Source organism: Lagenorhynchus albirostris, chromosome 1, assembly GCF_949774975.1.
Source record: "Lagenorhynchus albirostris chromosome 1, mLagAlb1.1, whole genome shotgun sequence".
Taxonomy (NCBI): domain Eukaryota; kingdom Metazoa; phylum Chordata; class Mammalia; order Artiodactyla; family Delphinidae; genus Lagenorhynchus; species Lagenorhynchus albirostris.
The window spans coordinates 162306898-162334818 of record NC_083095.1 but is presented as its reverse complement, the minus strand read 5'-3'; the positions used below and the strand labels follow the sequence as shown (position 1 = coordinate 162334818).

At 47.1% G+C, this 27921-nt stretch overlaps 1 protein-coding gene and 1 long non-coding RNA gene across 15 annotated transcripts in view; one reads left to right on the top strand and one right to left on the bottom strand.

The window, feature by feature from the left end:
• Nucleotides 1-19: 19 nt before the first annotated feature.
• Nucleotides 20-27463, bottom strand: LOC132525045 (uncharacterized). Of its 3 annotated transcripts, XR_009542178.1 has the most exons (9): nucleotides 25523-27463; nucleotides 21415-21460; nucleotides 17511-17702; nucleotides 13300-13485; nucleotides 9322-10627; nucleotides 7860-8083; nucleotides 5704-5834; nucleotides 2213-2544; nucleotides 20-1331 (listed from the first exon to the last, which is right to left on the bottom strand). It is a non-coding gene; the product is annotated as an uncharacterized LOC132525045 (long non-coding RNA). The 3 variants fall into 3 exon arrangements; XR_009542177.1 differs by lacking the exon at nucleotides 17511-17702; XR_009542179.1 differs by lacking the exon at nucleotides 21415-21460.
• TM6SF1 (transmembrane 6 superfamily member 1) overlaps nucleotides 2995-27921 on the top strand; it is a 53409-nt gene continuing 28482 nt past the window's right edge. For 6 of the 12 annotated variants that reach the window (XR_009542117.1, XR_009542116.1, XR_009542115.1 and 3 more), the window contains exons 1-9: nucleotides 3000-3508; nucleotides 8478-8581; nucleotides 10727-10824; nucleotides 14365-14468; nucleotides 16249-16331; nucleotides 16956-17077; nucleotides 18836-18940; nucleotides 20750-20842; nucleotides 21043-21162. Coding sequence is in view for 9 of the 12 variants with exons in the window: in XM_060157550.1 (XP_060013533.1) it covers nucleotides 3417-3508; nucleotides 8478-8581; nucleotides 10727-10824; nucleotides 14365-14468; nucleotides 16249-16331; nucleotides 16956-17077; nucleotides 18836-18940; nucleotides 20750-20842; nucleotides 21043-21162 (921 nt within the window). In the remaining 3 variants the exon portion in view is untranslated. Of the gene's footprint in view, nucleotides 3509-8477; nucleotides 8582-10726; nucleotides 10825-14364; nucleotides 14486-16248; nucleotides 16332-16955; nucleotides 17078-18835; nucleotides 18941-20749; nucleotides 20843-21042; nucleotides 21163-27921 lie in introns of those variants that run through there. The other 6 variants (XM_060157539.1, XM_060157563.1, XM_060157574.1 and 3 more) reach the window with 6 other exon arrangements.

Genomic DNA, 27921 nt, shown 5'->3' with positions numbered 1-27921 from the left:
TTCTGGAAAATCCCACTAGTCCTTGCTTGCTTATCCAGCTTCTACTTGTTCTGCAAGGCTGGTCTAAAGCCTCAACTCCTCTCTGAAGCTTTTCTTGACTCCTTCAGACAAGATTGGTGATTCCTACAGCAATTTGTACATAAATCTTTTATCACCTTGCATGCTAATTGTTTACATGTGTTTTTCCCACACTAGCCTGTGGTCTTTTGGGGCGAAATGTGTTTGTGATTCATCTTTGTCTGACCACTTCTTAGAACAATGCTGGAAACATGGTAGACTCTCTGAGGATGTTTGAGTCCTCTTGTTAGTGATTTAATTGTCACATCCATTCCTAAAGTAGCAGAGAGCATAACCGAAGCCAGCTTGATAAGATAGGAGGAATACATATAGAACTGTGAAGTCCAATACAGACGCCACTGGCCACAGGTAGCTATTAAGCACTTGAAATGTGACTAGCCTGAAATGAGTTATACTGTAAAATACACACAAAATTGCAGAGCCTTAGTATTAAAAAAAAAAAAGAATGTAAAGTTTCCCATTAACACCTTTGACATTGATGACCATTGAAATGATCATCTTTTGGACATATCATGTTAAATAAAATATATTACTAAAATTAATTTCACCTCTGTCTTTTTACTTTTCTAATGCGGTTACTAGAAAATTTAAAACTACACATGCGGTTCACATTTGTGGCTTGCATTGTATTTCCATCAGACAAAGATGATCTAGAGCGTTCATTCTGTGAACAAATGTTTCTCGAGTACCTGCTCCATACAGGTGTTAGTCTAGGTGATGGAAATAGAATGGTAAACAAGATAGATAAGGTTCCTGACCTCAGGGAGCTTATATCATAATGGAGAGAGGGACACAGAACAGGAAGCAGATGTGTAAACAAGATGATTGTGGACAGTATAAGTATTATGAAGAAAGCAAAGCAGGGTACTTGATAGAGAGGGTGGAGGAGGCACAGGAGGGCGGCCAGGTAAGGTCTTCTAGAGCAGGTGAGGTCAGAGGCAGGGAGACAGGGGAGGAGGCTGGCACATGGAAGATAGTAGAGACCTGAACTGAGACAGCAATGGTACAGATAGGGAGACAGACTTGAGAGATATTTGGGAAGTAACAGGAGGACTGTGGTAATCATAGGAGTTCGGGATTGGCCAGAACCGATGCGGACTGCCAGTTTTCTGGATCACCAGGTGAATGGTGGTGCCACCGGATGAGATAAAGCTGGAGTGGTCTTGCGGCAGACGAGGAATTCCATTTTGGCCATGTTGAGGGTGAGGTGTCCGTGGAATGCCAGGGAGCAGCGCTGAGGGGAGACATCAGTGCTAGGAATGATAAAATGGGATCTATTAGCACAGACACCGTCATTAAAACCCAGCATGGATGGGACGAAGTGAGAGAGTGGCATGGACATATATACACTACCAAATGTAAAATGGATAGCTGGTGGGAAGCAGCCGCATAGCACAGGGAGATCAGCTCGGTGCTTTGTGACCACCTAGAGGGGTGGGATAGGGAGGGAGAGAGGGAGACGCAAGAGGGAGGGAGATGTGGGGATGTATGTATATGTATAGCTGATTCATTTTGTTATAAAGCAGAAACTAACACACCATTGTAAAGCAATTATACTCCAACAAAGATGTTAAAAAAAGTTTTAAAAGGGATAAAAACAACAATAACAAAAACAACCCAGCATGGATGGGAAAGGAAAGAGAGAAGATGGCAAATGGAGAGGACACACAGGTCCAGGGAGCAGTTTTCTAAACTGGATCATACACGAGCATGTGTCTAGGTTGAGGGGAAGGACCCAGGGTGGCTAGAGGGGTTCACGGTATAAGAGAGAAGGCAAGATTGATTCGGCAAGGTTTGGCTGGTGATGGAGGGGTTGGGCTGGCCTGGGAGACTGGCTGGGAGGAGAGAAGGGGTCTCCGACGAGGTATTTGTCCTCGGGGAGGAGGAAAGAGTTTAAGGAGCTGGTAAAGGTTAGGAGTACCTGTGGAAGAGGATGATGTCCAGGTCACAGGTAAGGACATCACTTGGGGAAGCTTTGGATGTGTCACAGTTTGGGCCAAGGCTTTATCATTACGTCCTCAGAGTTTGAGAAGCCTCCAAGAAGCGCTGGGATAAGGGATTGGGAAAGCTGGCTTTTGAAAAGTTGAGTGGCCCTGGGGCAGCTCAGAGCCTCTTTGCCACTCTTTTCTCTCACCTCTAAAACGAGCTGCTGGTGTCTTCAGCTTGTTAGCAGGTGTAAGTCACTAAGTACATGTGCTTTCCTTGGTTGCTTGAGCTGTCCTCTGAAACTCACTTCCCTTCCCTTTCCCAGCCAGTAGAGGACTCCAGGCTCTGTCCCAGGGGCTGTCTGAGGCCGCCCCGCAGCAAGGTCAAGCAGCCAGGACAGACTTGGCCCGCATTATTCTCTGTAACGAGGGGGCATCTGTCTGTCTGACAGCAGTGTGAGGGCAGAGTCCTTGGCTTCCTTGTACTCTGTATGGCCTAGGGCAGGCTGGCTGGTGGTAAGCTGGCTTCCAGGAACGCTGCCTGTAAGAGAAATGGATAGCGTTCTAGTCTCTTAAATCATCGTATTCTTCGGAGTGTCAGCTCCAAGTAAAAATGGGAATTGCAGGTGATAGCAGTGTACTGATTAGTACTGGGCAGGCACTTCATGCCTATTAACTCAGCGAATCCCACAATCACACTGACGTGGGTTATTCCCATTTGGTAGAGAAGGGAAAAGACACAGAGAGGTTAAGTACTTGACCAAGGTCGACATCTGGTGAGTGAGCAGACGGGGTTTAAACCGGAATTCGGACTCGGCGTAGGAGCACTGCTCGCTGCCGGTTGTTGGTTGCTCCGGTGGAGAGGTTCCAAGGTTTCGGGATCATTTATCCCTTCCTATCCCCGGCCCGAGGGTTCCCCACGTGGATGATCTCGCGGCCTCTTCCCGCTCTGACACCCCGGGTCTGGCTCCACCCTCTGCCTGCCCGCAGTTCGGCCCAGACACTCTTCAGAGCCTCTCTCGTCGATGACAAGCTCCCGGCTGCGCCCAGGGCCGGGGCCCCGCGCCCACCTCCCGGTCCGCCGCCTTCCCGCAGAGCGCGCGCCTCCGGGGACACCTGTCCGCGGTCAGGGGTCTGTCGCCGCTCCTCGGCGCCGCCCGGCGCTCGCGGTGGAGCCCCAGCAGCCCTGGGCGGGAGGACGGCAGGGGGCCTCCCGGGCCTGTGCACCTGCCCTGCTTACCAGGAGGCTGCGGGCGGGCGAGCCGTGGGGGCGCTGCTGAGGGCGCAGCGCGGGGGGCGCGCTGGGCGGGGCGCCTTGAAGGGCGCGGCCGAGGGGCGCGGGCGCAGCCGGAAGCTGGGGCGGGGCGCCCGCGCGGGGTGCGGTGAAGGGCAAGCGGCGCGGCGGCGGCGGCGATGAGTGCCTCGGCGGCCACAGGGGTCTTCGTGCTGTCCCTCTCGGCCATCCCGGTCACCTACGTCTTCAACCACCTGGCGGCCCAGCACGAGTGAGTGGGTGCGCGCGGCGGGGGTCGGCGCGTCAGGAGCCCCAGCAACTTTTCAGAGGGGGCCGAGCCGCAAACTGCAGGGCAGCGGTTCGCCGGCCTCCAGGGCTCCCCGCGGGCGGCCGGAGGAGGGGAGGCGCCCGGAGTCGTGCGGGCCGGGGTCCTCGCTTAGGCTGGCATCCCTGACATTCGGCGCAATTCTGGGGGCAAGTGCTGGGCGTCCGTTCTGTGCCCGCCCCGTGCCAGGTATCCGGGGTTACAGAGGTCAATAAGGCAATGCCCCTAACCTTCAAGTGCCCAGGGGCAGGGGTGGGGCGGTACACACACCGACAACTTGGGAGCTTGGTCTTATCTCAGGCTGTGCCTTGTTCGTTTCGCATTTCTCAGGAACGTTTCCATGTATGCACACACGCATACTTGTCATTTCGTATTAATTTTAGAAACTGTTGTGAATGACTAGCAGAAATAGCCCAGAACGAACAGACAAAGACCTGGGTTCTAGGCCTGGCTTTGGCACTAACCGTGGGGCCCGGCCTCAGTTCTCCTGTCTGTCAAATGGCCTATATTTGCATCCTATTGTCGGGATCCAAAAAGCCGTAAGGGCGCAGTGTTGTGTAGGATGGGCAGCGAGGCAGAGAGGCAGGGCAGTTCCATGCTAAGGAAATGGGTGGGGCTGAAGGAGGCCGCATATGGATTTGGTTCAAAGCCCTGCCTCTCCTCTGTGAGGGATCCCTGGTCAAGCAATGGGCACCAATCAGCAGCCAGCCTGCTCCAGCAGTGGGAAAGGTGCCAGACAGACCCCCGGGCCTGCTGATGTTTCTTGCTCTCTGCGGGGAAGAGGAAGTAAACCTGTTATGTGTCCCACAGCAGTTGGTGCTAAGGAGATTGCATCAGTCTGTATGCTGCAGACCCCCTCCAGACCTGCAGGCTGTAGAGAAGTGTCTGCCCACAGGGCGGTGACTTGCTCCTCTCTCGTTCCTGGGGCCACCACTTGCTGACAGCCTTATCCAGATGGCAGCCATCCATACTGAGTGCTCCCTAGGCATGGGCGGTGACAGCCCTCGGTCTGACCCAGTCTTGGGGCACAACTCCTGGAAGAAGCATCTCTGGGCAGTGAATGTCACATGTCTGTGAATATAGTGCATGGAGGACCCTGCCTTCCTAAAATGGCATTATGGGCAGTTCAGCAAATATTTATTGAGTACATATTCTATGCTTGGCACTGTTCCAGGTGCTGGGGAAATAGCTATGAACAGACCGCAAGAGATTGGGGAGGCATGTGTTGAGATAGACATCAGCACAGAAAGTGGGGCGACATGAGAGTGATGGGGGGGACTGGTGGTCAGGGAAGGCTTCTTGGAGGAGGTGACTTGAGCTGCAGCAGGTGGCCACAGGAAGATCTGGGGACAGAGCTTTCCAGGTAGGGGAACAGGGAGCAGTGCAGGGAGAGGGATGTGGCTGGATGCTGGGATATTTGGGAGGGGGGGCAGTGCAGCTTGTTGAAGGATCACATGGCATGGAGAGGATCTGAGGATGACTGAGATTTTGGCCTCAGCCACTGGGAGGATGGTGATGGCATTTACTGAACACATGGTGAATTATGTATTGCTGTGTATTGTTGAGCACATTGCTAAGCCCTGCAGAGTTCGGAATAATTGGTTCCAACCATTCTTCCTGTCCTCCTGCAGGTTAAAATCCCAGTAGCTTTTGATTCCTCCCTCTTCTTTCTCCACTCCTTCCCTCCAGCCCTCCCACTGTCTCCTTCTCCCTAATTCCCCGGGCTGGGCTAGCATGTTTCCTCCTTCCTGTTCCCCTGGCACTGGCCCTCTCTGGCCCAGCCCAAGGCAAAGCCTCCCACGGGAGGTCCCCTTCCTGCCCCAGTGCCCTGTGCATTTCTGCCTCAGCCCACCAGCGCAGCCCACTGTGCTGGTGCTTCAGCCACACGGGACTGTTCTGTGCCCCTAGGACACTCCTTAACTTTCCCACCTCCTCGCCGTTGCTCACACTGCTCCCTCTGACGGGGATGCCTTCCTCCCTGTAGCTGACTGTTGAAGCCACACCTGGGCTTTATGGCCCAGAGGAAAATGCCACCTCTTCCTCTTCCAGGTCCCTCTAAGCAGATGTGATCTCTCCCTCCTCTGAGCCCGGCTGGGTTGTGCTCTTCCCACAAGAGTTACTTTCCTGTGGTCAGAACTTACCTTCTCAGGCCATAGCTCCCCTTAGTATTGTCCTGCCCAGCACGGGGCCTCGTGCCTAGTGGGCTATCCCGTTAAGTTTGCATTAGTTGACTTAGTTGAAGCTTCCTTCCCACCAGACCTTTTACAAAAGCCTGAAAAACAGAAAAATCAGATTAAGTCGAGGAGTCAGAAAAGGGTGGGATCTCTCTCTCTGTCACACACAAATACACACACACACACACACAAACACACACGCACACACAAACACTCTGCTCATACTCACCCATACATGACCGCGCTCAGTAGCTGTCTGTTCATGGAAGGGCATCAGTAACTCCCCGCCCCCCCATCCCAAAACACACACACATTCCAAGACTAACAACATTTCCACCCTTGGGTTAGTGGCAGCCCTTACCCCTCCCCCCACACCCCGAGTCCCTGCTGGATCCATTTCTCCCTGTTCTGAGCAGGCCCTGCACTTGGCTGTCACTGGGAGACACAGGTGATCTGTTGCCCCAGTTTCTCTTCATTTTTTGCTCCTCCCCCAGAGGTGGAGAGCGTGAGAGGACACCGTGAACCAGTTCACACTGCTCTCTCATAGTCCAGAAGAGCACCAGCTATGTGACGGTGCTGGCTGCGAGCCTAGGTCCTTGGTAGGAGCAGGGATGGGAGTTGTCTCCTGGCCACTACCTGTCTCAGGCTGTGATTAAAATGTCTGTCAGCTTACATCACACACTATCCTCTTCCCTCTTCACCGGATGCTTCAGCCCAGCATCATGTTCCTGACCCACATTAGCTTCCTCTTCCATCCTCTCCTCCTTTGTCTCATCCCTACAGGAGGAGCCTGGAGCATCCACTGATGTGTACCGCTAGAAACCTCCTATTTCAGTCTCTTACCTGGTCACTGACATGGTCATCCTCATTCTTGTCATAGAACTATGTCATCCATTCACCATCCGTCCATCCACCCATCCATCCACTGTCCATCGTCCATCCGTCCATCCGTCCATCCATCCATTCATCCATTCACCATCCATCATCCATCCCTCCACCCACTACCCATCGTCTGTCATCCATCCAGCTATCCATCCATCTACCATCCATCTGTCCATCCGTCTACCATCCATCCACCCATCCATCCATCCCATTTCTCCTTCCTTTCTTCCTCTCCCTTTCCTTCCCTCCCTCATTCATCCATCAATTCCTGAACACCTTAAAAGAGGTCCCGAGGCAGACTTTCTGTGCATACTCATCCTGGTTTCTTGGAAAAGGTTGCACGTTCCCATACCCCACCCCTGAAGTATTCTGATTCTGTAGGTCTAGGGTGGCATTTGGAAATCTGGGCGCTGCTGATGCCCAGAGCCCACTCCTTTACTCTTTAAGTGGGTCCTGGGGCCAGGTGCTGGGGACACAGCTTTCCTGGACCTGGGGCCAGTCTCCTTGGGGTCCATCTGCCTGCAAGGAGTTGGATCACTTCCTGACTGACCTCTCTGACATTAGGGGCAGATTTCTGACTGGTGCCTAGCACCCATTCCAGCTGTAGGTGTGTGGAGTGAACTTCAGCATAAGTTCGTCCCTCAGATATTAGTAGGTATTGGTGGGCTGTGAAGGATACTTTCCAGGAGTCCCAGGGCATGTGGCAAACGTTATCCAGCAATCCTCTGTGATGGTGTGGAGGGCTTTGGCTAAGGAGTGGTGCTTGCAGCCTCTCTCAAGGGCTACTGAGGAGTGTAGCAGGCCATGGGAGTGGGCCAGGTGGTGCTTTGTCTAGAACTGGATGCCTTGTTGGCGTGGAGGAGTGAGAGAGAGAACATCTCTTAGGACTGGAGGTAGCCTTCTGGGTGAGAAAGCTCAGAACCTATTGAGATAGGTTCCCCCCATGTAGACAGGGATCTCTTTTTCATCCACAGTGCCTGGCACATAGGGGTGTGCAAGGCATTTTCCCTCAGTATATTTTTTAATGAATTAAAAAACAGATGATGAAATGACATGATGTTCCTAAGGTCACACAGGGAGTGGCAGAGTAGGTACTGGACTCCAGGTCCCTTGACTGCTGACTCCACCAAGCCTCGTGCCCTAGTGCTGTCCTGCTGAGGAGGGCCTTTGGTCCCCAGTCTCCTTGGTGCCATGCCCTTTCCCAGGAGAAAGACCAGGGGCTGTGCCCAACCTAGCCTCACCCTGGCTTCCTGGGCATGGGGTTGCATGCTGGCTTGGCTTCCTGGGTGTTGGGGCGCTGGCATCATTCTGGCCTTAGGCCTGGCCTAGGCTCTTCCCTCCTTGGATTGGCCTTGTCCTCTGGCCCCTTTGATTACACACACAGCCTGTGGCTTGTCCACCGAGAAGGTGTATGTAGTTGTGACTCCTGTGTGTTCCCTGGAGCTCGGTTCCCTGGTAGTTGTGACTCCTGTGTGTTCCCTGGAGCTCGGTCTGAGGGTTTCCAGCTGGCCCTGAGAGAGGAGGCAGATTCAGTGGTTAGACCTGTCAGACACTGGGAACAGGGCTTGGAGGAGCAGGTGGACAGAGGCAGCGGGACAGCAGCAGAGGGCGCTCGGACACATGGTTCATCCAGGTGGGCAGGATGACAGGAGAGTGAGGACCTAGTACCTCTGGTCCCTGAAAGTCACAGGGGCAGCCCAGAGGGGCCCAAGTGCTGTGGATAAACTTCATGAACTCCACAGTGCTTGAGGGATAGGCAGAGGCAGAGCTGCGAGAGAATGTATTCAATAGCCAGGGAATTCCATACACCAGTGTGTTTATTTTGATAAGTGACCACCTCCCTGTTCTGGTCGTTGCAGTTCCTGGACAATTGTAGGGGTGGCTGCCTTCATCCTGTTCCTGGTAGCCCTGTTGGCTCGTGTCCTGGTCAAAAGGAAACCACCCCGGGACCCACTGTTCTATGGTATGTCTCCATGGGAGGGAAACACTTTGTGTCCACTTAAGAGCACAACACTGGGGCCTCAGTCTCTTTCCCTCTGTGGTTGTGAATACTCTGAGCCCCCTGGTAAAGCGGCGGGAAGGGTGGGAGTATTTTTGTTCTCCTGTAAGCTAAAGTTTCTCCCAGGCTGTGGACCCCACCCTGTCGCAGCTGGGAGCCTGGTGGAGGGAAGGTCGCTGCCAGGGCCAGGCAGGACACCCCTCCGTTCCTCTCCCCTGTCCCCAGCCATGCTCTGACCTCTGACCTCGGCTCTTTTACCAGCTTCTTCCTGGCTTCCTGCCTTCAGCTTGCTGTTTGCAGCGCCCTCCACCTGGCATGGAACGTAGCCGTATGGAGCCTCAGTTTGCACATTTGTGTAATGAGGAAAATAATAGTATCAATACTTACCACGGAGGGTTGGTACCAACATTAGATACTAGTTGTAAAGTACTTAGACCACTGCCTGGCAAGTACGCTTGTATGTTAAAGGAATAAAAACACCACTGATTGAGCACCTGTGGTGTGCCTGGTGTGACTCTGACCGCATTAGCAGTATCATTTTATTTAATCCTCACAACAAATGTCCTCCCTGCACAGATGAAGAATCTGGCTCAGAGGGTGCTAAGAAACGTGGTCAAGGTCACAGTTAGTGAGACAGCACTGACCCGCACAATTTCTCCCAACTTGCATGTAAAAAATGCTGAAGCTTAGAGAAATGATGTAACTTACCTAAGACCTGACAGCCGGTCAGGAGATGAGCTGGGCCTGAGTTCAGGGCCCCACTCCACCTGCCTTTGATCTGGCCTCTGCCCCCCTCTGCAGACTGGTCTCCTGCTGCCATCTTCCCCCAACTCCCTCCACACTCCGTGGAGCCCACGCTTAGCTGTGCTCATGTCTCTCCCAACTCCTCAGGGTGGAGGACCCTTGCTCCAACCCCCTCAGCCCTCTGTCCTCATGTCTGTCACTGCAGCCACAGGGCCAGACTGGAGGGCAGAGAATGTCCTTGCCATCTCTGACCCAGCGTCTGACACTCCTGTTGGCATCGGCGATTGTTGGTAGAATAGCCAAATGAGCATGTGCTGAAGGCTTCCTCTCCTGGGAGACACGCAGTGACTGATCACCTGATGGCTCATCGCTGTCAGCGGGATCTGGACCAGAGGCCTGCACAGAGGCCCGGGGAGGCAGGGTCTACAGGGCCGGGCACGCGTGGGCCTTCTGCTCCTTCTGGGGAAGATGTAAACACAGACTCAGGGCAAGGGCAGCTTCCCTTCTCTGTGAGTTAACCTTCCCCTCTCTCCTCTCTATTTCTTTTTTCACAGCTGTTTTGATATTCATCATCAGATTTTTCTACCATCCATGCCCATCACATAGTTTGACACCGATTTGTTACAACTTGAACGTGCAGCATTATTGACAAACTGCCACACGCTAAATTTGATCACTCACTGTTTAAAAAGTGTTATTCCTAAGCTGTTTGTTGCTGGTAGTTTTCAGCCCGTTGAGGAGATTCTCACAACCTTAGTGAGATTCTCTAAGATGCTACGGCTTTCCTTCTTTAACATTCATCGGTTCCATCTCGTATCCATTTTTTAAAAAAATCACTGGCCTTTCTTCTTAAAGCCACTGTCACTTGCACATCAGCCACTGTCTGTCTTTCGGATCTCCAGTGTGGGATAAAGCAAGTGCGTTGGACACACCGTGAGGCAGACTGCTTGGTAACCATTGAGATGAATGATCTCTTTTGAGTCCATGTTTTAAACCTGGGGGTCACCTCTGTGCTTCCTTGGCCACTGGTTAATGGTTTTGTTCCCGCTACCCAGGTGGGATGCAGATGTGGCCCTGGCAGCCACGTGTAGGATGGGTGGGGCAGGCTGGTAGAATCCTCTGGGACAGTCAGTGGGTGACTTTGTCACTCGCTACTCCCTGGGTCGGGGGGTGTCCTCTCCCAGCTCCACGACACAGGCAGAGATCCAGCTGCGTGCACAGGAGGTACGTTCTTTTAGTCCGTATTGACAATGTCCACAGTATCTTCTGGAAAACATGAAAATAAATCATTACTGGTGAACGCCAGGCTCTTAGGCAACGTCCCCTGAGCTACGGCTTTTTGAACTCCTGCTTTCTTTGCTCTAGTGTATGCAGTTTTTGGATTTACCAGCGTGGTGAACCTCATCATAGGACTGGAACAGGACGGGATCATTGACGGCTTCATGACATACTACTTGAGAGAGGTATGGGGTCGGTAGCGAGTACGAGCCTTGAACTAAAGGGTCTGCGACCCCAACAGCATTGCTCGAGATGGAAATCCTTTCGTTTAGTGTAAGCAGGGATGACACACGGTATTTCATTTGCTGCCACAGACACAGGACACTTAGTCACGTGGAAGGTGAAGCGGAAAGTTAGGATTGGATCGTGGGAGGCAGTTCTCCTCGGCGTTCGGTCTTACAGCTCCTTCCTCACACCCAACCCACCACCTTTCCCCTTTACTTGTATTTAATATAAATGAGGTTACTTTAAATGAATCCAGTATCTGTGGATCTACTGTTATTAATACACTCCTCTCTAAGAAAGCCCAGGTCAGTCTTAAATGTATAAAGCCCCAAACACTGAGGCAGTTAAGAAAGCCATTTGATTGTGAGGATGAACATGCACTCCTCCCCCCATCACAGCATGATAGACCTACCTGGCACCTGACAGAGCTAGTCCTTTTTCCTTATTTTATGGTGTGATGAATCCAGCCCCAGAGAGGTTAAGTAACGTACTTAAGGTCACACAGGAAATAAGGAGCAGAGCTGGAAGTGTAGTCTTCATCTGTGTTTCAAACAATGGGGAGCTTTGTGTGCAAGCTAAGGGAGTTTGGATTTTGTCCCGCATGTGAGGGAAGATGTTAAGTCAGCGAACAGTGCAGTCAGCTCTGAGAAGGATGGGCTTGACGGGAAGGGTCGATGTCATAAGCTGGGACACCAGTCAGGAGGCTTTTGCAGGGCCAGCGAGGGCATGAAGATGGCCCAGACGGAGGCCAAGCATGGACAGTAGAGAAGGACAGACGGACTTCAGAGAACTTGGGCGGCTGGAATGAGTAGGTCTCGGGGATGAGTTGGGGGCAATGGGGAGAGTAAGGGCTGAGGCGCCATCCTGATTCCTGCTTTTGGAAGAACGCTGGTGTTATTCAACCGGAGAGGGACAAAAGGGGAAATGCAGTTCCACAGATGTTCGGTGAGCAGACTGTGGGGGTCACAAGACCTGCTTTCTCCCTCCAGGAGCTAATGTGGCAGTGAGATGGCATGGTCCTAGGCGCAGAGACGGAGGCTCATGCCAGGCGCAGCGCGCACTGAGGAAGAACTGACTCTGGGAGCACTCGGGGGAGCCTCAGCGAGTTGGTGACGCTGCCCTCGGCTTTTTTAAAAATGGCAGTGGCTGTGGATGATAAATGTTTTCCAGATAGACTAGGGGGTGGAGGGCATGCCAAGGAGAAGAGACAGTGTGGGCAAAGGCTTAGAGAGAAGGGACTTCCCTGGCGGTCCAGTGGTTAGGACCGCGCTTCCACTGCAGGGGGCGTGGGTTCCAGCCCTGGTCGGGGAGCTAAGATCCCACAAGCTGCACGGCACAGCCAAAAAAGAAAAAAAAAAAAAAAGGCTTAGAGAGGAGAAACAGCATATGTCTCCCCACTGCCAGCCTGGGGCACACGTGTGCAGGGATGATGCTGGGTTCATCTGGGGACGTGTGGAGTTTGAGGTGGGTAAGGAACATCCTGGCAGGTGTCCCAGCTGGCAGGGCTTTGCAGCTGTTGAGCTTGGGGAGGAGAACAAGGACCATCAGAGTATAGTTGGTACCTGAAGGTCTGAGAGGAAAGGAGAGGGTAGAGAGGAGAGGGCCGAGGGTGGAACTTTGGAGGCCGTGGCCAGAAGATCAGGAGCCTCTGAAGTGGACTGTGAGGGGACAGGTGAAGAGGCAGAAGGAAAGCCTGGAGAGTGCAGGGCCACTGAGTCCGGAGCAGGGAGGTTTCAGGAAGGAGGCAGCCGCCTAGAGGGCCTGGAGGTTGAGCTGGTGAGGGTGGTGAGACAGGGTATGAGATGGGGGGCTGGGGTGTAACTGTGGGAGGGTCTGCAGGGCCAGGCTCAGGAACCCGGCTGCCAGAGAAGAGGAGGTGGGGCTTGGTCTTGCAGCCACCAGTAGCTTTGGCAGGTTTTTGAGCAGAAGAGTGACATGTCAAGAGCCAGGGTAGCGGTGAGGTGAATCGGAAGGAGAGGAGAGAGGTAGGAAGACCATGTGGGAAAGGTCCAGTGAGGGGCACTGAGGGCTTGAACTAGGCCATGACAAGAGGGAGGGTTGCCTGGGGTGACCTTATAGAGGTAAAATTGATAGGACTTGCCAACAGACTGCATAAGAGAACAAGGAATGAACAACGACCCTGTGGTTTTGACCTGGGTAAGTTGAATGGTGTCGCCATGAAAATAGGGAGGCCAGGTGGGGCTTGGTTGAAGGGGGAAGCCAATGAGTTAAAGGAGGTAAGGTGAGTTTGAAGGGCCCACGGACCAGATAGTTGAAGATACCCATCAAGCCACCAGGAGAGGTCAGCACTGGCCGTGAGAGCCAGGTGTGTACACATCAATGATTAAAACCATGAACTTGGATAGTATTATCCAATCAAATCATGTCAGAGAGAAAAGATGTGGGCCAGGCATGGGTACTGAAGTATGACTCACGTTGTTTCCTCCACCTCTGTGATTTTCACTTGATGTGATTTTTGAGGCAAGATGACAGAGAGCAGTCTTTGCCCCAGGGGAGTGCAGAGCTTCAGAGAATCCCCTGCTTGGTTGGTTGACTGATGGGCTGGTTGATCTGCTCTGTTCCTTGTTGTAGAAAGGATTTAAGGCATCTTAGGAAAACATCTGAAACAAGGCAGGAAATCACAAATGTGGGAGAAAGAAGAAAGGAAAGTGAGTTGGAGCCAGAATGACACTAAAAACCTAGGCAAGTTTGACAGTGATTGTACAGTAGCCACCTGGAAACATAAGCACCTGGGAAAGGGAAATGTCGTTCATCATATAATCTGTGTTTATAAAATTAAAAATTTCTCGGAAGTATAGCTCTTCTTGGTAGTATAGTTTCTGCTAGGAATTAGCTGTGTGACCTTAGGCAGGTCAGGTAACCTCTTCCAACCTCTGTTTGCTCATCTGTAAAATGGAGGCAATCGTGTCTATCCCATAGTGGTGTTGGGAAGGCTGAACGAGGGGTTGGGTGTGAAGCTCTGAGTATAGTGCCTGCCGGTCTGTGCCTGCACTGGGGACAGAGGCAGGGGAAAGGCGTGCCTTCCTCACACTCATCCCAGCAAGCCTCTGGGTCAGTATGAATTTTGAAGGTCAGCCAGTGGCTCTGGTCAGCAGGATCTTCCCTGGCCACCCCTTCTGCCCAGAGCCAAACACCTTTAGTCACAGATTAGACTTGGCCTCAGTGAGTTCATCATGCGGTCAGGACTGCCTGTAACGCCATCAGTTTTGCATCACTGTGCACACCTGTGTTGACCTAGCGTAGGCCAGGCATTCTCTTAATTCCACTCCGTGTGGCAGACCCTAGTTCTGGCGGCTCCAGGGTAAATATATATTTTCACGTTTCTACCAATTGTGTAATTGTATGGGATTAAGAATAGTTTCATTTTAGCAGACGAAGATGTTCTGCTGCTTTATTTTACTTTCAATACAGGTCTGGTGTTCTGTGTTGAAGTGTCTGAGTCATATTTAAAGTGGACTTCTGTTTAATGCTTTCCTTAGGGTGAACCGTATCTGAACACGGCCTATGGGCACATGATCTGCTACTGGGATGGCTCTGCTCATTATCTGATGTATCTGGTGATGGTGGCAGCCATAGCCTGGGAGTAAGTCAGTTCGCCTGGTGGGTGTGCCTTTGTTACCTTAGCAATCGATAGGCGGGTAGGTAAGGAAAATGGATGTAGAGAGGCACAGACACAGGCAGGTACACATGGACATGAATCTAGGGTCTATGGAGACAAGTTAGACATGGCTTTATTTTTCCTTGTGTCACTGCCTTTCGAACATATGCCTTTGGATTTCTCCTCTGCCATGATGGACAGCTCGGGCAGACCCCCTAACTTTCTGATTATGTTCTCTTATAAGAGCAGTCTCATTTTCAGAAATTAAAGCCCAGCACATAGTAATTCAAAACTTCAAACTCCTATCAGTTCAGAGCTCTCTCCCTCCAGTTCAGGCTTACCCCTGAAGCTTAGCGGCCTGGCGGCCTGCTTTGAGGCTGGGGTGCGTGGTCTGTCCCTTGATTCCTTCTCAGCTTGCTCTGCGGCTGGCTCCTCTGGGAGCATGTGTGTATGTACATGGGGTTAAAGGAAGAGGGGCAGAGTCTAACACGACAATTGCTGTTTTCTGGGAATTGGTAGCCTCCGTTATGATATGCTGGCTCTGTCTTGTGGGGCACATGTGTGGGTTCTTGGAGACCCCTACCACAGGAAGGAACCTCTGCATTCCACTGGTCCCTGAAATGAGCAATGCTCTCTCAGACTGAATTTGTGTGACTCTCCTGCCCATGGTGGTACACCCACAGCTTCTTTCTGCTGGGGCCTCTGCAACCCAGAAGGCACGCCCTTTGGGGTGGGGATCCTTAAAAGATGGCTCAAGCCCAGCTACCTTCCCAGGCCTCCCCTTGGCTCCAGGTTAGAGAAAGCCGTGCATTTTGCCCCACACCAGGTTGAAACTCAGCTTGACCAGCTGTCCTGTGCCCCTCCCATGCCCTCAGTCATCCACTCAAGGACAGTTCCATCTAATTTCTGGACTTTTCTAGGCCCCCCCCCCGCCCATCTCTTCATGAATGTTCCCAAGCTCCAGGGAACACATCAGGTATTTCTGAGAATGCTCAGGCTCTGCTTGCTGCCAGGAGTGGGCCAGTGTTTCTGTGGTTCGGTTAGCATCCAGTTGAGGAGGAAGATTCTGGTCTGTCCCCCTGCTGACAATCCCAGTCACTGTGAACGGGCCTCTTGGGATCTGATGCATGTGGCTTGGGGGGTAGGGCAGGGCAGGAAGCACACAGTATTCTCCACTTCTCTTTCCCGTCAGAGAATCTCTTTTTGAATTTCTCGTGGCCCCTTATGGAGGTGACTGTCAGTTATCAGTTGCAAACACTTTTTGTCAACATCGCCTATTAAGATTAGGGGTATGTGTCTAGCAGCTCCTTCAGAACATGGGGTAGGTATCACTTATTATACTTATCTCTGGGGCTTTAGCTAAAATCCTGTGACACCAGGGAAAGTCCACTTAACATCCTACTAATAATGGTTTAAAATATGGATCCAATTTTCTGTGAACCTTCTTTTTACTTTCATGCTGTGAGTTTCATAAGTAATAGTGAAATGCAGGACTCCTTTGATAGTGGTGACCATGGTATGGTTTAACAGATCAGTGTAGTAAGCATAATTTCCTATTCAAAAGGACACAAAGAGGTTCTATAGCATATCACATATGGAAATGCAGTTTGATCACCAGGGTTCCTTGTATTTGATTTATTACTCTTGATTCAGTACATTTTGGCTCATGTACTTTACTAGTTAGAACAAAGATAATATTGTGGAGCATCTTATACTAATAGTATTCTAAGACAAATGTGTTAAATCAGGATTTTTTTCATTACAGGGAAAGTTATAGAACCATTGGCCTATATTGGGTCGGATCTATTATTATGAGCATTGTTGTTTTTGTGCCAGGAAACATTGTAGGTAAGAAACTTTATCTTAAAGTTCATTTTCCTTTTCTGAAACAATAGGAATTGTTTTTAAATAGGGAAGCTATTTTGGTTGTAATAGAACCAAGAAATTCCAAGTATACCAAAAAAGCTGTTTTGCAGAATTACTCCTTTTCCCTTCCATCTCACCTTCTAAGAAATGCTTCTGAGCAGTTTTCAGAAGTGTACACTGAACAATTAGACTATCTAATATCAGTGTTTCCTGACTTTTAGAAGGATCTAGTGGGGTAAGTATTGTGTTTGTGGCTACATTCAGTGTGAAAATATTTCCTACAACTCTTTGTATTATATATAACTCTTGACACACCATGGGAACTTGATAAATGTACTTGAAAATTAAGATTCTTGAAAGCTAATGTAGAAGAGTTATTTATGCATGCAAGAAATCAGGATATTATATTGTCTATTTTTAAAGTACTGTAGATAGGGCATGCCTGTTAATAAACACCTAATAATTTTAAATTGACCTGTTTTTGGTCTCATTAAAAATACTGTCTGGCCTATATCAAAATTTTAGATGACTTGAGACGGGGAGGTGTTCTACATGTTGTGTTTGGATATACTTTTGACTTTCTCTTTTTTTCTCTTTTTTAAATAGGGAAGTATGGAACACGCATTTGCCCTGCTTTTTTCTTAAGCATACCATATACTTGTCTTCCTGTCTGGGCTGGTTTCAGAATCTATAATCAGCCCTCAGAAAATTATAATTATCCCTCAAAGGTGATTTTATTAAGTTAAATGTAACCTGTTCTTAGACTCACAGGGCTCACTCATATCCACTGGATACTGGACTGAACCATGCCTCCAGGGATGGAGCCTTTGGAGCATTCAGTCAGTGTGACTGTGCTGATTCTGCAGCATTGGTTCACACCTTAGTTACGGTGGCCAGAACGGTCTGTTTCTGCGTGAATAGATCTGCTTTGATTGGCCAGGCCATGCTTTTTGGAACTTCCTGTGCCAGAGGTTGCACTGGCTCTTCCCATCAGATTCCGCATTAGTGTGTGGAGCGTGAGGTTTGTCTGGGGCTGTTAACAGCCTGGAGTCTGAGCACCTGGGTACCTCTTTCAGAGATATCTATGCACTACTGCCCCAAAGGGAGGCTGGAGATATACTGCTGTTCCAGGTAGCACACACAGACATAGGGTCTGATTACCAAGAGATCCAGGCACATGGAGACTGGCTACAGGACGTCTTCTGAGACACCTCCCTTCCATTCACAGCCGAGGTTGTCAAGGTGAAACGATACTGGCCGGGCAGGTACTCTGTTAAGGTCTTCATTTCTAAGCTAGTGACATTTTTCTAAGTTTCTCTTCCTTTCATAGGTATTAGATCCTTAAGCAAGATCCTTTAAGCAAAATTGATATATAAAAATATGAGTTACTAGAGATAATCAGAACACGATTCTTCATTTTACAAAAAGACTTACAATAGAATTCATTAAAATACATTTTAATTTACAGACACTTCATTTGTAAACATTTAGACACATGCTATGTAAACTCAGCTTGGCACATTGACAACTGGTACTCCCTTACACCCTCTTGAGGAATGAGGTGGTTGTTAAAAAATAAGCGAACAGTAACCATAGCCTTGGTCCTCACTCAGCTCCACGTCAGTGTATCAACACCGTTCCGTTCATGTTGTAAGACACATAGACTGTTCATTTAAAAAAACTGTTAAAACACAGTGATGGCCAGGGAGAAATAGGCATTGTCATACAGTGCTGGTAGGAACATAAATTCAGAATTGCTCTGCAAAGCCACCTGGCAGTGTTATCAACCTTAACAAATCTAACTTTTTACTCTAGTAATTCTACTTCTAGGGCACTATCCTAAGAAAATCATCAGAGATGCTGTCAAAGATTTATGTACAAAGTTGCTCATCATCACATTAAGTGTAACAGTGAAAATGCCTAAATGTCCAATAATCAGAGATATGGCACTTCCATGTGATGTTGTTTCAGAAGAATTTTTAATAATGTGATAAAGTACTGATAGGTAGATAGTGAGAGGCAAGAGAACAAATGCAAAATTGTTTATACATTAAGTCCTAATTTTGTGAAAAAATAAATGTAGATTATATATCATACATACATATGTAGTACAGTGTGTGTGTGTATATATATATATAACTATATATATGTGACTGGAAAATATAACAACTGTTAATAGAAGTATGATGGGTTAATGGTTTATTTTTAAAAAATGAGTATATTTTACATTTATAATCATAAAAATGCTTTTTTCAAAAAAAAATATGGCCTCTTAGAGCCAGAAGGGCCCTTTGAGATCACCTGGCCCAGTCTCATTTCACAGATGAGGAACTGAGACTTGAGGGGAGAAATTATTTTCCTGTTGCATGGCTAGTGGTTTTGAATCCTCAACGTTCTCTTATCACCCATTGTATCTGTGTTTCAGTAGATCTCAGATTATTCTTTGGCACCTTGGGCCTGCTCATTAGTTACCAACTCTACTTTAGGTCATTCAAGAAATCCAAGCGAAAGATCTGCTGAGAAGACCATGTGATTTAATGTTGGTTGTGTGTCTCCTTCTGGCAACTGGATTTTGCCTGTTTAGAGGCTTGGTAAGCATAAGAGACCATAATAACATAAAGTATATTTTTAATCAGATTTCCTAGTGCACTAACAAAACATACCTCCCATTAGAGCCTGGAGGCCTGGACCTGCTTCCTGACTCTCCTACCCTCACCCCAGACCTCTCCTCCCAGAGGGGTAGGTCCCTTCTGGGCTGCTCCATACCACCTCCTTCAGGTCCTTGGATCAAGCTCTGTACCTGAAAAATCAGACATTAGTCTCAATCTCTTGGTTCCTTTGATGTTTCTGATTTAAGTATCTTTGGTAAGGGTGGTAACTTAAGACTAGTCAAACTGTGGCACAGAGCATCCATGTGTTCTCAGGAGTAGGGAGATGGGATTAAGGGGTACCAGGGTACAGTGTTAGACTCCTGGCCATTTACTAGCTGTGTGGCCTTGGAAAAACCACTTAACCTCTTTGATCCTCAGTTTCTTCCTCTGTAAAATAACAGTACCTACCTTACAGTACTGTTTGAAGATTAAATGATAAGGCACATCGAACACTTGCAGAGGGCCTTATACCTAATAAGCGCTCAGTAAGTGATTGCTCTTACTATTTTTATTGATCAAGGATCCTTCACAATATCCCAGTTGCATGGTTTATTCTCAGTAGCAGTAAATTTGAGCAGCCAGAATTATACGGGTAATTATATTCAGCTTTAATGACAATTACTGTTCTAAGGCTGCTGGCATTGCACAGCAGTTGGGGGGCAGAGTGGCAAGTGTAAACTGACGCAGCTGATTCATTGTTTTGGGGTGGCTAGCTGGGGTCAGGGTGAGTAGTCTTAAGAGCTGTCTCCCTCTTTGGATCATCAGAAACTTCCTGGAGCAGAGTTGGCTAATAGGAGTGGCGTGGGGAAGGGAAGTAAAGGAGAAAGCAGGGCCATAGGCTGTGCTCGGACCACAGAGCACTGAAACCATTCTTTGTTTAGTTTGCTGTAATTCCTAAAGTCAAAAGAACAAAAACAGCAACAATAAAAATGAGCCCCAACTGTTTTCTTGCATAGCCATCTCCACTCCCCTGTGCACATGAGAAAAACGTGTGCATGGGCGAGTGTGTACCCTTTGGTAGGTGGGGCTTTTAGGTTGGGGCCCATTTTTACCAACTCTGCCACTGACGTGTTCATGTTATTTAGGTGGGACAACATTTATGGCTAAGGACACAAGGAATGGTACCTGAGGGAGGTGACTCAGAGAGGACCCAGTAATGTGCCAGAGAGACACTTTGTCTGTTCGGTGGCCTAAAGTCTACTCTGCCGTGACTAAATCTGCTCTGCCCTCTTTCAAAGTGGATATAGGAGGTGGCTTCAGAGAGGACCTCACTTTCAAATCATTATCCTTTACTGCCCCCAAAGGCCATTTACTCTGTGAGGCACTGGAGATAGGAGGATGCTATTTCTGAATCTTGCAAAGCACAGTTAAGATGAATTTGGTATAGAAATGTACTTTTCTTCCTGCCGGGAATAGTTGGTGAGTTATTCCCAGGAAAAGTTAAACTGATGATCTAAAGCAAGCTGTGCTTTGGTTAGCCAAACCTAGACATTTAAACTGAATACTCGGAAGATCCCAAGAACAGGGCATTAGTTTCCATTTCCTTCTCCACTATTAACCTCTACTTAATCTCTTCAGAGTAAATCTGTAGAATATTTATTTTCTTTCCTTTTTTACTGATGAGCTTCTAAAATAGCTTTTGTTAAACAGAAAGCAGCTTGTGACTAAACCTGGCACGTTTAGCCTTATCAGCAAACATAAGAACCAGATGTGACTGTATCTTTATAATGCATTCATTTTTGTTCGTAGATTGCTTTGGATTGCCCAGCTGAGCTCTGCCGATTATATACGCAATTTCAAGAGCCCTACCTAAAGGATCCTGCTGCTTATGCTAAAATCCAGGTCAAGTAGTTATGAAGCCTAAGATTTTTCTAAAATTAATTTTCTTTTTTTTTTTAAGAATGGGAAAATGTGATACCATGTAGGAAATAGGAGTTAACGTTTTCTAAGGCGAAAATGTTAATTGATGAAAATGTTGTGCTTTTCGTAAGGCCAGATTAACTATTAGTTTACTGATGACGTTATTTCCCTGTTCAATGTAGATGCTGGCGTATCTGTTCTATTCCGTCCCTTACTTTGTGATGGCGCTCTATGGCTTGGTGGTTCCTGGATGCTCCTGGATGCCTGACATAACACTGATACATGCTGGAGGTCTAGCTCAGGTACTAAGAATATGCTGTTAAGAAAGTTTATTGGGGATGTGGCTGTCATTGTTGAGTGTCTAAAAAATATCTCTGCTCTGTGTTTTAGGGTTGGGAACAGTTATTAGATATGTTGTGCCCTTTGCTTTACAGTTCTTTGGAAGACATTTCTGCATTATTTAAATCTCATAATCTGGTAGGTGCGCCATTCAGTTATACAGATGAGGAAACTGAGGCCCAGCAAGGTTAAATGATTTGTTCAAGGTCACATACCCAGCAAGCGGCACTGCTGTTTCCCAGTCTCTGAACACCACAGCTACTAAAAGAGAATTGAGAGCTGTTATCATTAAGATGTCTATCTGAATTTAAGATTTCAGAAGTTCACTATATTATGCTACACAGGACCAGGGAAACCGGTTTTAAAAAAGTTCTGCTCCTGGGAAGCTGGGCCTGTCATCCCATTCCTCCCCTCTGCTACTTAGCCAAGCCTCTGGCCTACAGTAGATGTTCAGTGAATGCTTACTTCATTGAACTGGGAATGAAATTATCTATGGAATTATCATTCAAAGCACATTTTTATAAGATAACAACCTATCAAAACAAATTGATCTTATGAACAAGGAAGAAAATTATTTTGTTCTTTTCTTACTGTAAATTAGAAAACCCAAGTGAACTCATCTTTTAAAATCATTATCTTTGTCCCGCTCTTTTTAAGCAGGCATAAAAATGAGGTTCATCCAGGAACTCTAGGCATATACAGTTAATTATACTTACGGTATAATTATGATGGCAAAAAGACACACTAGAATTTACAGGGTTTAAAACCAGTAACAGCATTTATGGGTTAATACACGGGGCTCAATCTTTGCAGTCTGAGGTACTTCTTCTTAACTATAGAATTAGAATATAAATATCAAAAAAAGTTGATGCAGTATTCAGAAGTAGTGGTTCCTGTCCTTTCCTTGAAGGACATAAGGAAAGAGAATTAGTATGTACCCTCTGCAGACCTCTGAATACCTTATTTCTCAGGCCTTGGTGTGGGTCTTTATTTCCATATCTTTCAATACCAACTATAAGGTGATGACTTTTCATTTCCCATCTTTAGCTCAAACTGTTCCCAGACTCTTATATTTAATTCCGAACTCCTTCTTTTCACTTGGGTGTCTTACTGACATCTCAGATTTAATGTCTAAAATAGGACTCCTGATCCACCCCACAACTTCTCTTTCATCTCCCCATCTCTGAAAATAGCCCTTCCTGGCATCCAGCAGCTCAAGTCAGAAATGTGGAGTAGTTCTTTACGCTTCCCATTCCCTTACCGTCTACATGTAGCCCATCACTAGGTCGGGTTAGTTCTCTCGCCAGAGTAATTTGCAAATCCACCACTTTTTTACAGCTCCACTGCCACTACGATAGTCTGAGCTCTCATTACCTTACTTCATGCAAGGCAAGCCATGCTAAGTGTTTTACTTACCTATTTGTATAAAGACAGACAGGCTGTGTGCTCTGCTGGAGTAGCAAATACCCAGTGGTTAAAAATAAAGTTTTATTTATTGCTTGTGCAAAGATCATGTGGGATATTTTCAAAAGTCAGGCCTGGCATCGACCCAACTGCAGAGGAGGCTGATACATGTGGTCTTCCTGTCTGCCTCAGAAGAAACTGTGTGAACACATAGCATCATCTCTGCAAGTTTTTCAAAAGCCTCACTTAAAGATAAGCAGGCCGAGACCCAGGGTAGTTACTTGCCTAAGGTCACAAAGTTACTAGAAGAGGGATATAAAATCCCACCTGACTCCAAAGCCCATATTCTTCTCTGTTGTGTTATCCCTCTCCTCATGCAAACAACTAACTATGCTCCAGAATCCTACAGCAGAGTAAGACTTTGTACGTGGCATGTAGGAGTTAGAGGACCTTCTGGGAGTGGGAGGCAATGACACCTGAGCTGTGGGCTTTACTGGCTGAATAGACTTCAAAAGACTGCGGAAGCGTTTAGATGTTGGAGTGTGCCCTGGTTAGAGGGTACAGAGGGCCTCCCACTCGCCCCACTCTTACCAGCCCCTTGATTAGATTGTTCAGGGTTCAACATCTACTCATTACCCGTGTGCTCTGCCTGCACAATCCAGCTTCCTCTGCATGCCATGTACCTTGGTCTGCCCCGCACCAGGCCCTGATGCAGGAACACCGAGTGTCATCAGCTAGGAGGCTGGCAAGAGTGAGGCCAAGTGTTGGACCTGGTCAAGTCTCAGGAGACAACTTGAGAACTAGGCAGAAGACCTAGGCCAGGGCCTAGCCATGTGCACAGGGTCAGCAGAGTCAGGAGGCTTAGGATGGTCAGAGCTTGGGGGCGAATGGGTACTTAAATCTGTAACAGTAAGATGAACCCTACCCTGTACCTGCTGGTGAGGCTAAGCTTGCAGACAGGCACCTGTGACTCCAGCCAGGAGGTTCTGGGAAAGGCAGTGTGGATAGCAGAGCGGCTGGCAGCAGCAGTGGCAGTTTCAGCCATACGCCAGGCCTTGAAGAAATCTCTGGTCTCATCCATCACTGCCCAATTTGCAAAGGTAGCCTGAGGCTGTCAACTAGATTCTATCAATGTCAGAAGGATGTTTCTCCCAACCCAACAGAAGAATGGTGTAATCTGAGAATTATGTGTCTGACATTCCCATAACTCTTAGCTGGGCTTTAATATCTACCTATTCAGAGTGTTCAGCCTAAGGAAAAGTTACAGATCATACTGCAACAAAACAGTGCATATGAAGCGAATACTTGCTCACGAAATGAATTCTCATCTTGAGAGGATATCGGACACATTCATCATAGAAGCTCTCCATTACCTTGATTAGCACCCCAAGCTTTCTAAAACTGCCATTCCTAATTTAGAAGCTTTATGTATTCATGATCCCACTAACTTTATCAATGCTTTTATTGTAAGATCTAGTGAACTCCCAAGAACCTGTGACTTAATAATAAGAAAAAAATCCTTGAAAAACTTCTTGACCAGTACAAGTCAATGGAAAACATGGTTAGTAGTTATTAGGTCCCTCATTTCAGACCATTTAGGAATCTGCCAAACCTGCTGCCTTCAGAAATCAAAAGATAAATCAAAAGGTAAACTAAAATGCAATAAAACCAGGACACATTTTACACCGAAGAGTTCCACTGGGGACTTTAACCCAAGGGTCTTTTCATATAAAATTAAAGTTTCAAGTCTAATTTGAAAAGTATTACAGGCTATTTAGATCTACTTGTTAGCATTTTTTAATCAATTGAAGAATTTTTCTCTGCTAAAATATCACTGAAAATTAAAAGAAAAGATATAGTTAATATGGTTAAGACCATGAGCTCTGGAGGCAGACTGGTTCGAATCTCATTCACTGATCACTTCAGTGACCTTGGTCACTCACCTCTTTGATCCCGTTTCCTCTTCTATAAAGTAAGAATAATAATAGTACCTTTCTCATAGAGCTGCTGTTAAGGATTTTATGAGGTAATATGTGTAAAGGGCGTAGAGCAGTGCCCGGCACATTATAAGCTGTGGGCCTCTTTGTTGCTTTTGTTAATGTTGTTGTTAGAAGCTTCCCAGTAAGAGTTCGGAGGAGAAATGCCTTATGTTGCTCAGAAGATACATTAATCTGTAGCTGTGTGTTGTGTATAATTACCTAAAAATCAGAGAAACTGGAAGAAAGCTCTGGGACAGATTCACAGTGGGTTTGGCAGGGAGCCTGCCATGCCATCCAATTAACAGCTCGCAGCCATGGAAGCAGGAGCAGTTCCACTTCAGTCAGGCAATGCCAGTGCCCCTTCCCACCTGCTGCCTCAGACTCTCCCACCCCCTGGCTATGCAGGTGCCACATACTTTCTCACAAAAGGGTCTGGAGGCTCATTTGTTGATAATTTGGTTGTCAAGAGTTGACTCTACTGGGGGACAAGTTTTATTAAGTTTTTTCCTTTATGGAAGCCTTTAAGAAAACCTGAAAGTAAAGGTTTAGGAAGAACATGGATAATTGGGGTACTAAAGCAAATCTCATTTTAATCATTTGCTTCTGATGTGATTCATCACTAAACATCTTTTTTAGTATTAAAACTAGAGCTTGGGTTTAATGTCTTTTTACATGCTTGTTATCCTTTGGCGGAGACAGTCTTGAAATTGTCAAAAGATCAGCAAGGGAATCTAAAAACAAAGGGCCCCGGTTTTCAAGCAAGTAGAGTGCCAGATCATGAGCAAGCATTTCACTTGGGGTTTGTATCTGTCTGTGGGAGAGCTCCATGCGCTTGGCACTGTCCTAAGCACTTGACAAAGATCAACTCATTGAACCTGTGTAACAATCCTATGAGGTGGACTCCTGCTTTTCAGGTGAGGAGCCAGAGGTAGTTACATACCTAACACAAGGTCATATTGCTGGTTTTCGGTGAAGCTGGGATTTGACGCTGTCAATCTGGTTCCAGATTCAGTGTTCTTAACCACAAGACTATGGCGCTCAGAAAACCCTAAGAAACGGTAACACGGTTCTAGATTAGCTATTTATACCATATCAGCCAAATAACCTGGCTACTGTCCCAATGTTCACATTAGTTTTTGCCTATAATATTTATGTGGACACACAAAACTCTTTCAATTCTCCTTTCTGGAACCAAGATTGTGATTTTTAGTCAAATTCTTTCCAGGCTGTCTCTATAGGAAAACACAGCTATTAAAATTTAACCTTTTTCTTTGACTTTATTGCCTCATTTTCCATCCCAACCATCCATTCTTAAAAAAAAAAAAAAAACCAAAGTAAATCTCTTAACTAAATTTAAGGTGAAAAATGATTTAGAATGAAGTAGAAGAAAAATTATTAGGGGCTCGACCTCACATCACTGAATTTTGGAGAAATTTCTGGGACCCATAACTTGAACATGTAATCTTGGCCATGTGTCAGTTCAGCAGCACTGAGATCACCAAGCCACCAGATCCTACTAGCACAGTGCTCATGCTGAGCTCTTCAGCCCTGTCATAAGGAGGTCTCACGTGCTGGTGGGAAAATCACCCAGGAGACACGGTGCAGCCCCTTAGCAGCTATGTGCTTGGGAAGGGAACCCTTCTCAAGTGAGACTGAGGGTTTTCTGAAACTTCAGCACCCTGGAAACTGGACACCATATGTCTTGGGAGGAAGCTATGGTTGGATTGCTCACTCAGCTAGAGGTGAGGCCACTATAAATACACCCATTAGAACCATGAGCAGTACTGGAACTGCAGAAAATTGGCCTCAGGCTCTTTCTCTCAATTACATACCTCTTTTGATTAGAAATGCAATCATCTTTGCCCCTTGTTAAACAATTTTGAAGCAAAAGGCCTACTAAAATAGGTATAAAAATAGAGAAATGCTTTGTAGAAGCTTTTTTGTATTTTGACAGTCACAAGACCATTACTGTTGAACGTTTATTGAGCTCTAACAATGTGATAGGTGCCACACAAAACATCAGACACAGTACCTGCCCGGTGGGCTTACAATCTAATCTAAGGACACGATCATTTTTTAATGTTGCCATGAGTTTGCCATTTGTGAAAATGAGGTATTAACTGCACCGGTTAGTGCAGCAAAAAAGCCTACGAAATCAGACTCTTTAGCAGGTTCCCTATGCAAGTAGGCATGATTGCTCATATTATTCTCTCAAACTATGGTCCGCATTTCCCCAAATTTGGTGATTTTTGAGATGTGTATAAGTGTCTATAAAGATAGACACCAAATGCACATTTCTTAAAACCATGGTTCAAATCTGGCCTCTAGTCCAGAAGAAAAAATTTAGTTACAATATTCAGAAAAATACTGTTATTCAAAATAGGCCCTAGAAGAAAATAGTGACAGGGGCCAAGTTCCTGTTCAGTGTTCCTAGAATGTCCACAAGAGCAGCTCCTCAGGGCAGCCTCTCAAATGCCCTTTACTCTCAAGGTGTTTTGTCTTCATAGCCCAGAGATGAAATATTTAACGTTTGCTGGGTTCTGTTTGGGCATGTGCCCCGGGGGAGGTGTGTTTGAGGGCAGAGCCCTCTCAGTGCCTCACAGATCACAATGCAGACAGACGATTCCTGCGTTGGCATTGGCGTTGGTCCCTGGGTCCTTGGCAACACACCACACTAATTTAATTTCTATCTCCAGAAAGCAGCAAAACTACCAGAGGCCCCCAGAATGTATCAGTAACTTGCAAAAATGTAACCTGTTAAAATCTGTCACTGATACAATCTGTATACATACTGCTTATGAAAACTTGTCCTTTGCTCATCATAGTAAAGTCAAGTGCTAAGTAACACTTTTATCTGTGTTAACCACTTAGCAGAATAAACTGATTTATTAACCACTTAGCAGAATAAACTGATTTCATATGGAAGGAAATGTAAGATAACTCATATGTATTTAAAGCAAATTATTTAGTTTTCATTCTTGTTACTTCTGTGCCTTCTTTAGATTATAGTATCTTCTGTCTCTTCACTTTGATCCTGATGAACTAAGTCACCACTTACTACATTTAGATTCCCAATCCTTTGTGTATATCTTGAATTTCAGTAAGATATGAAATGCAGACTCCAGGACTGCATTCTGTAATGATACAAGGCTCCTGAGGAAATACTTTCACAGAAGCCTTTTCTAATAGATTCCCCTGTGCTTACGAAAAGTATCAAAGAAGACCAACTGGCACATTCTGAATGTACGTTCTCAACAAGTAATCTAAGTACAAATGGGAAGCTCTTGCCTTTCTGTTTTGTAAACTCAGATTATGCTGACAAGCCATACTTCTAAATAA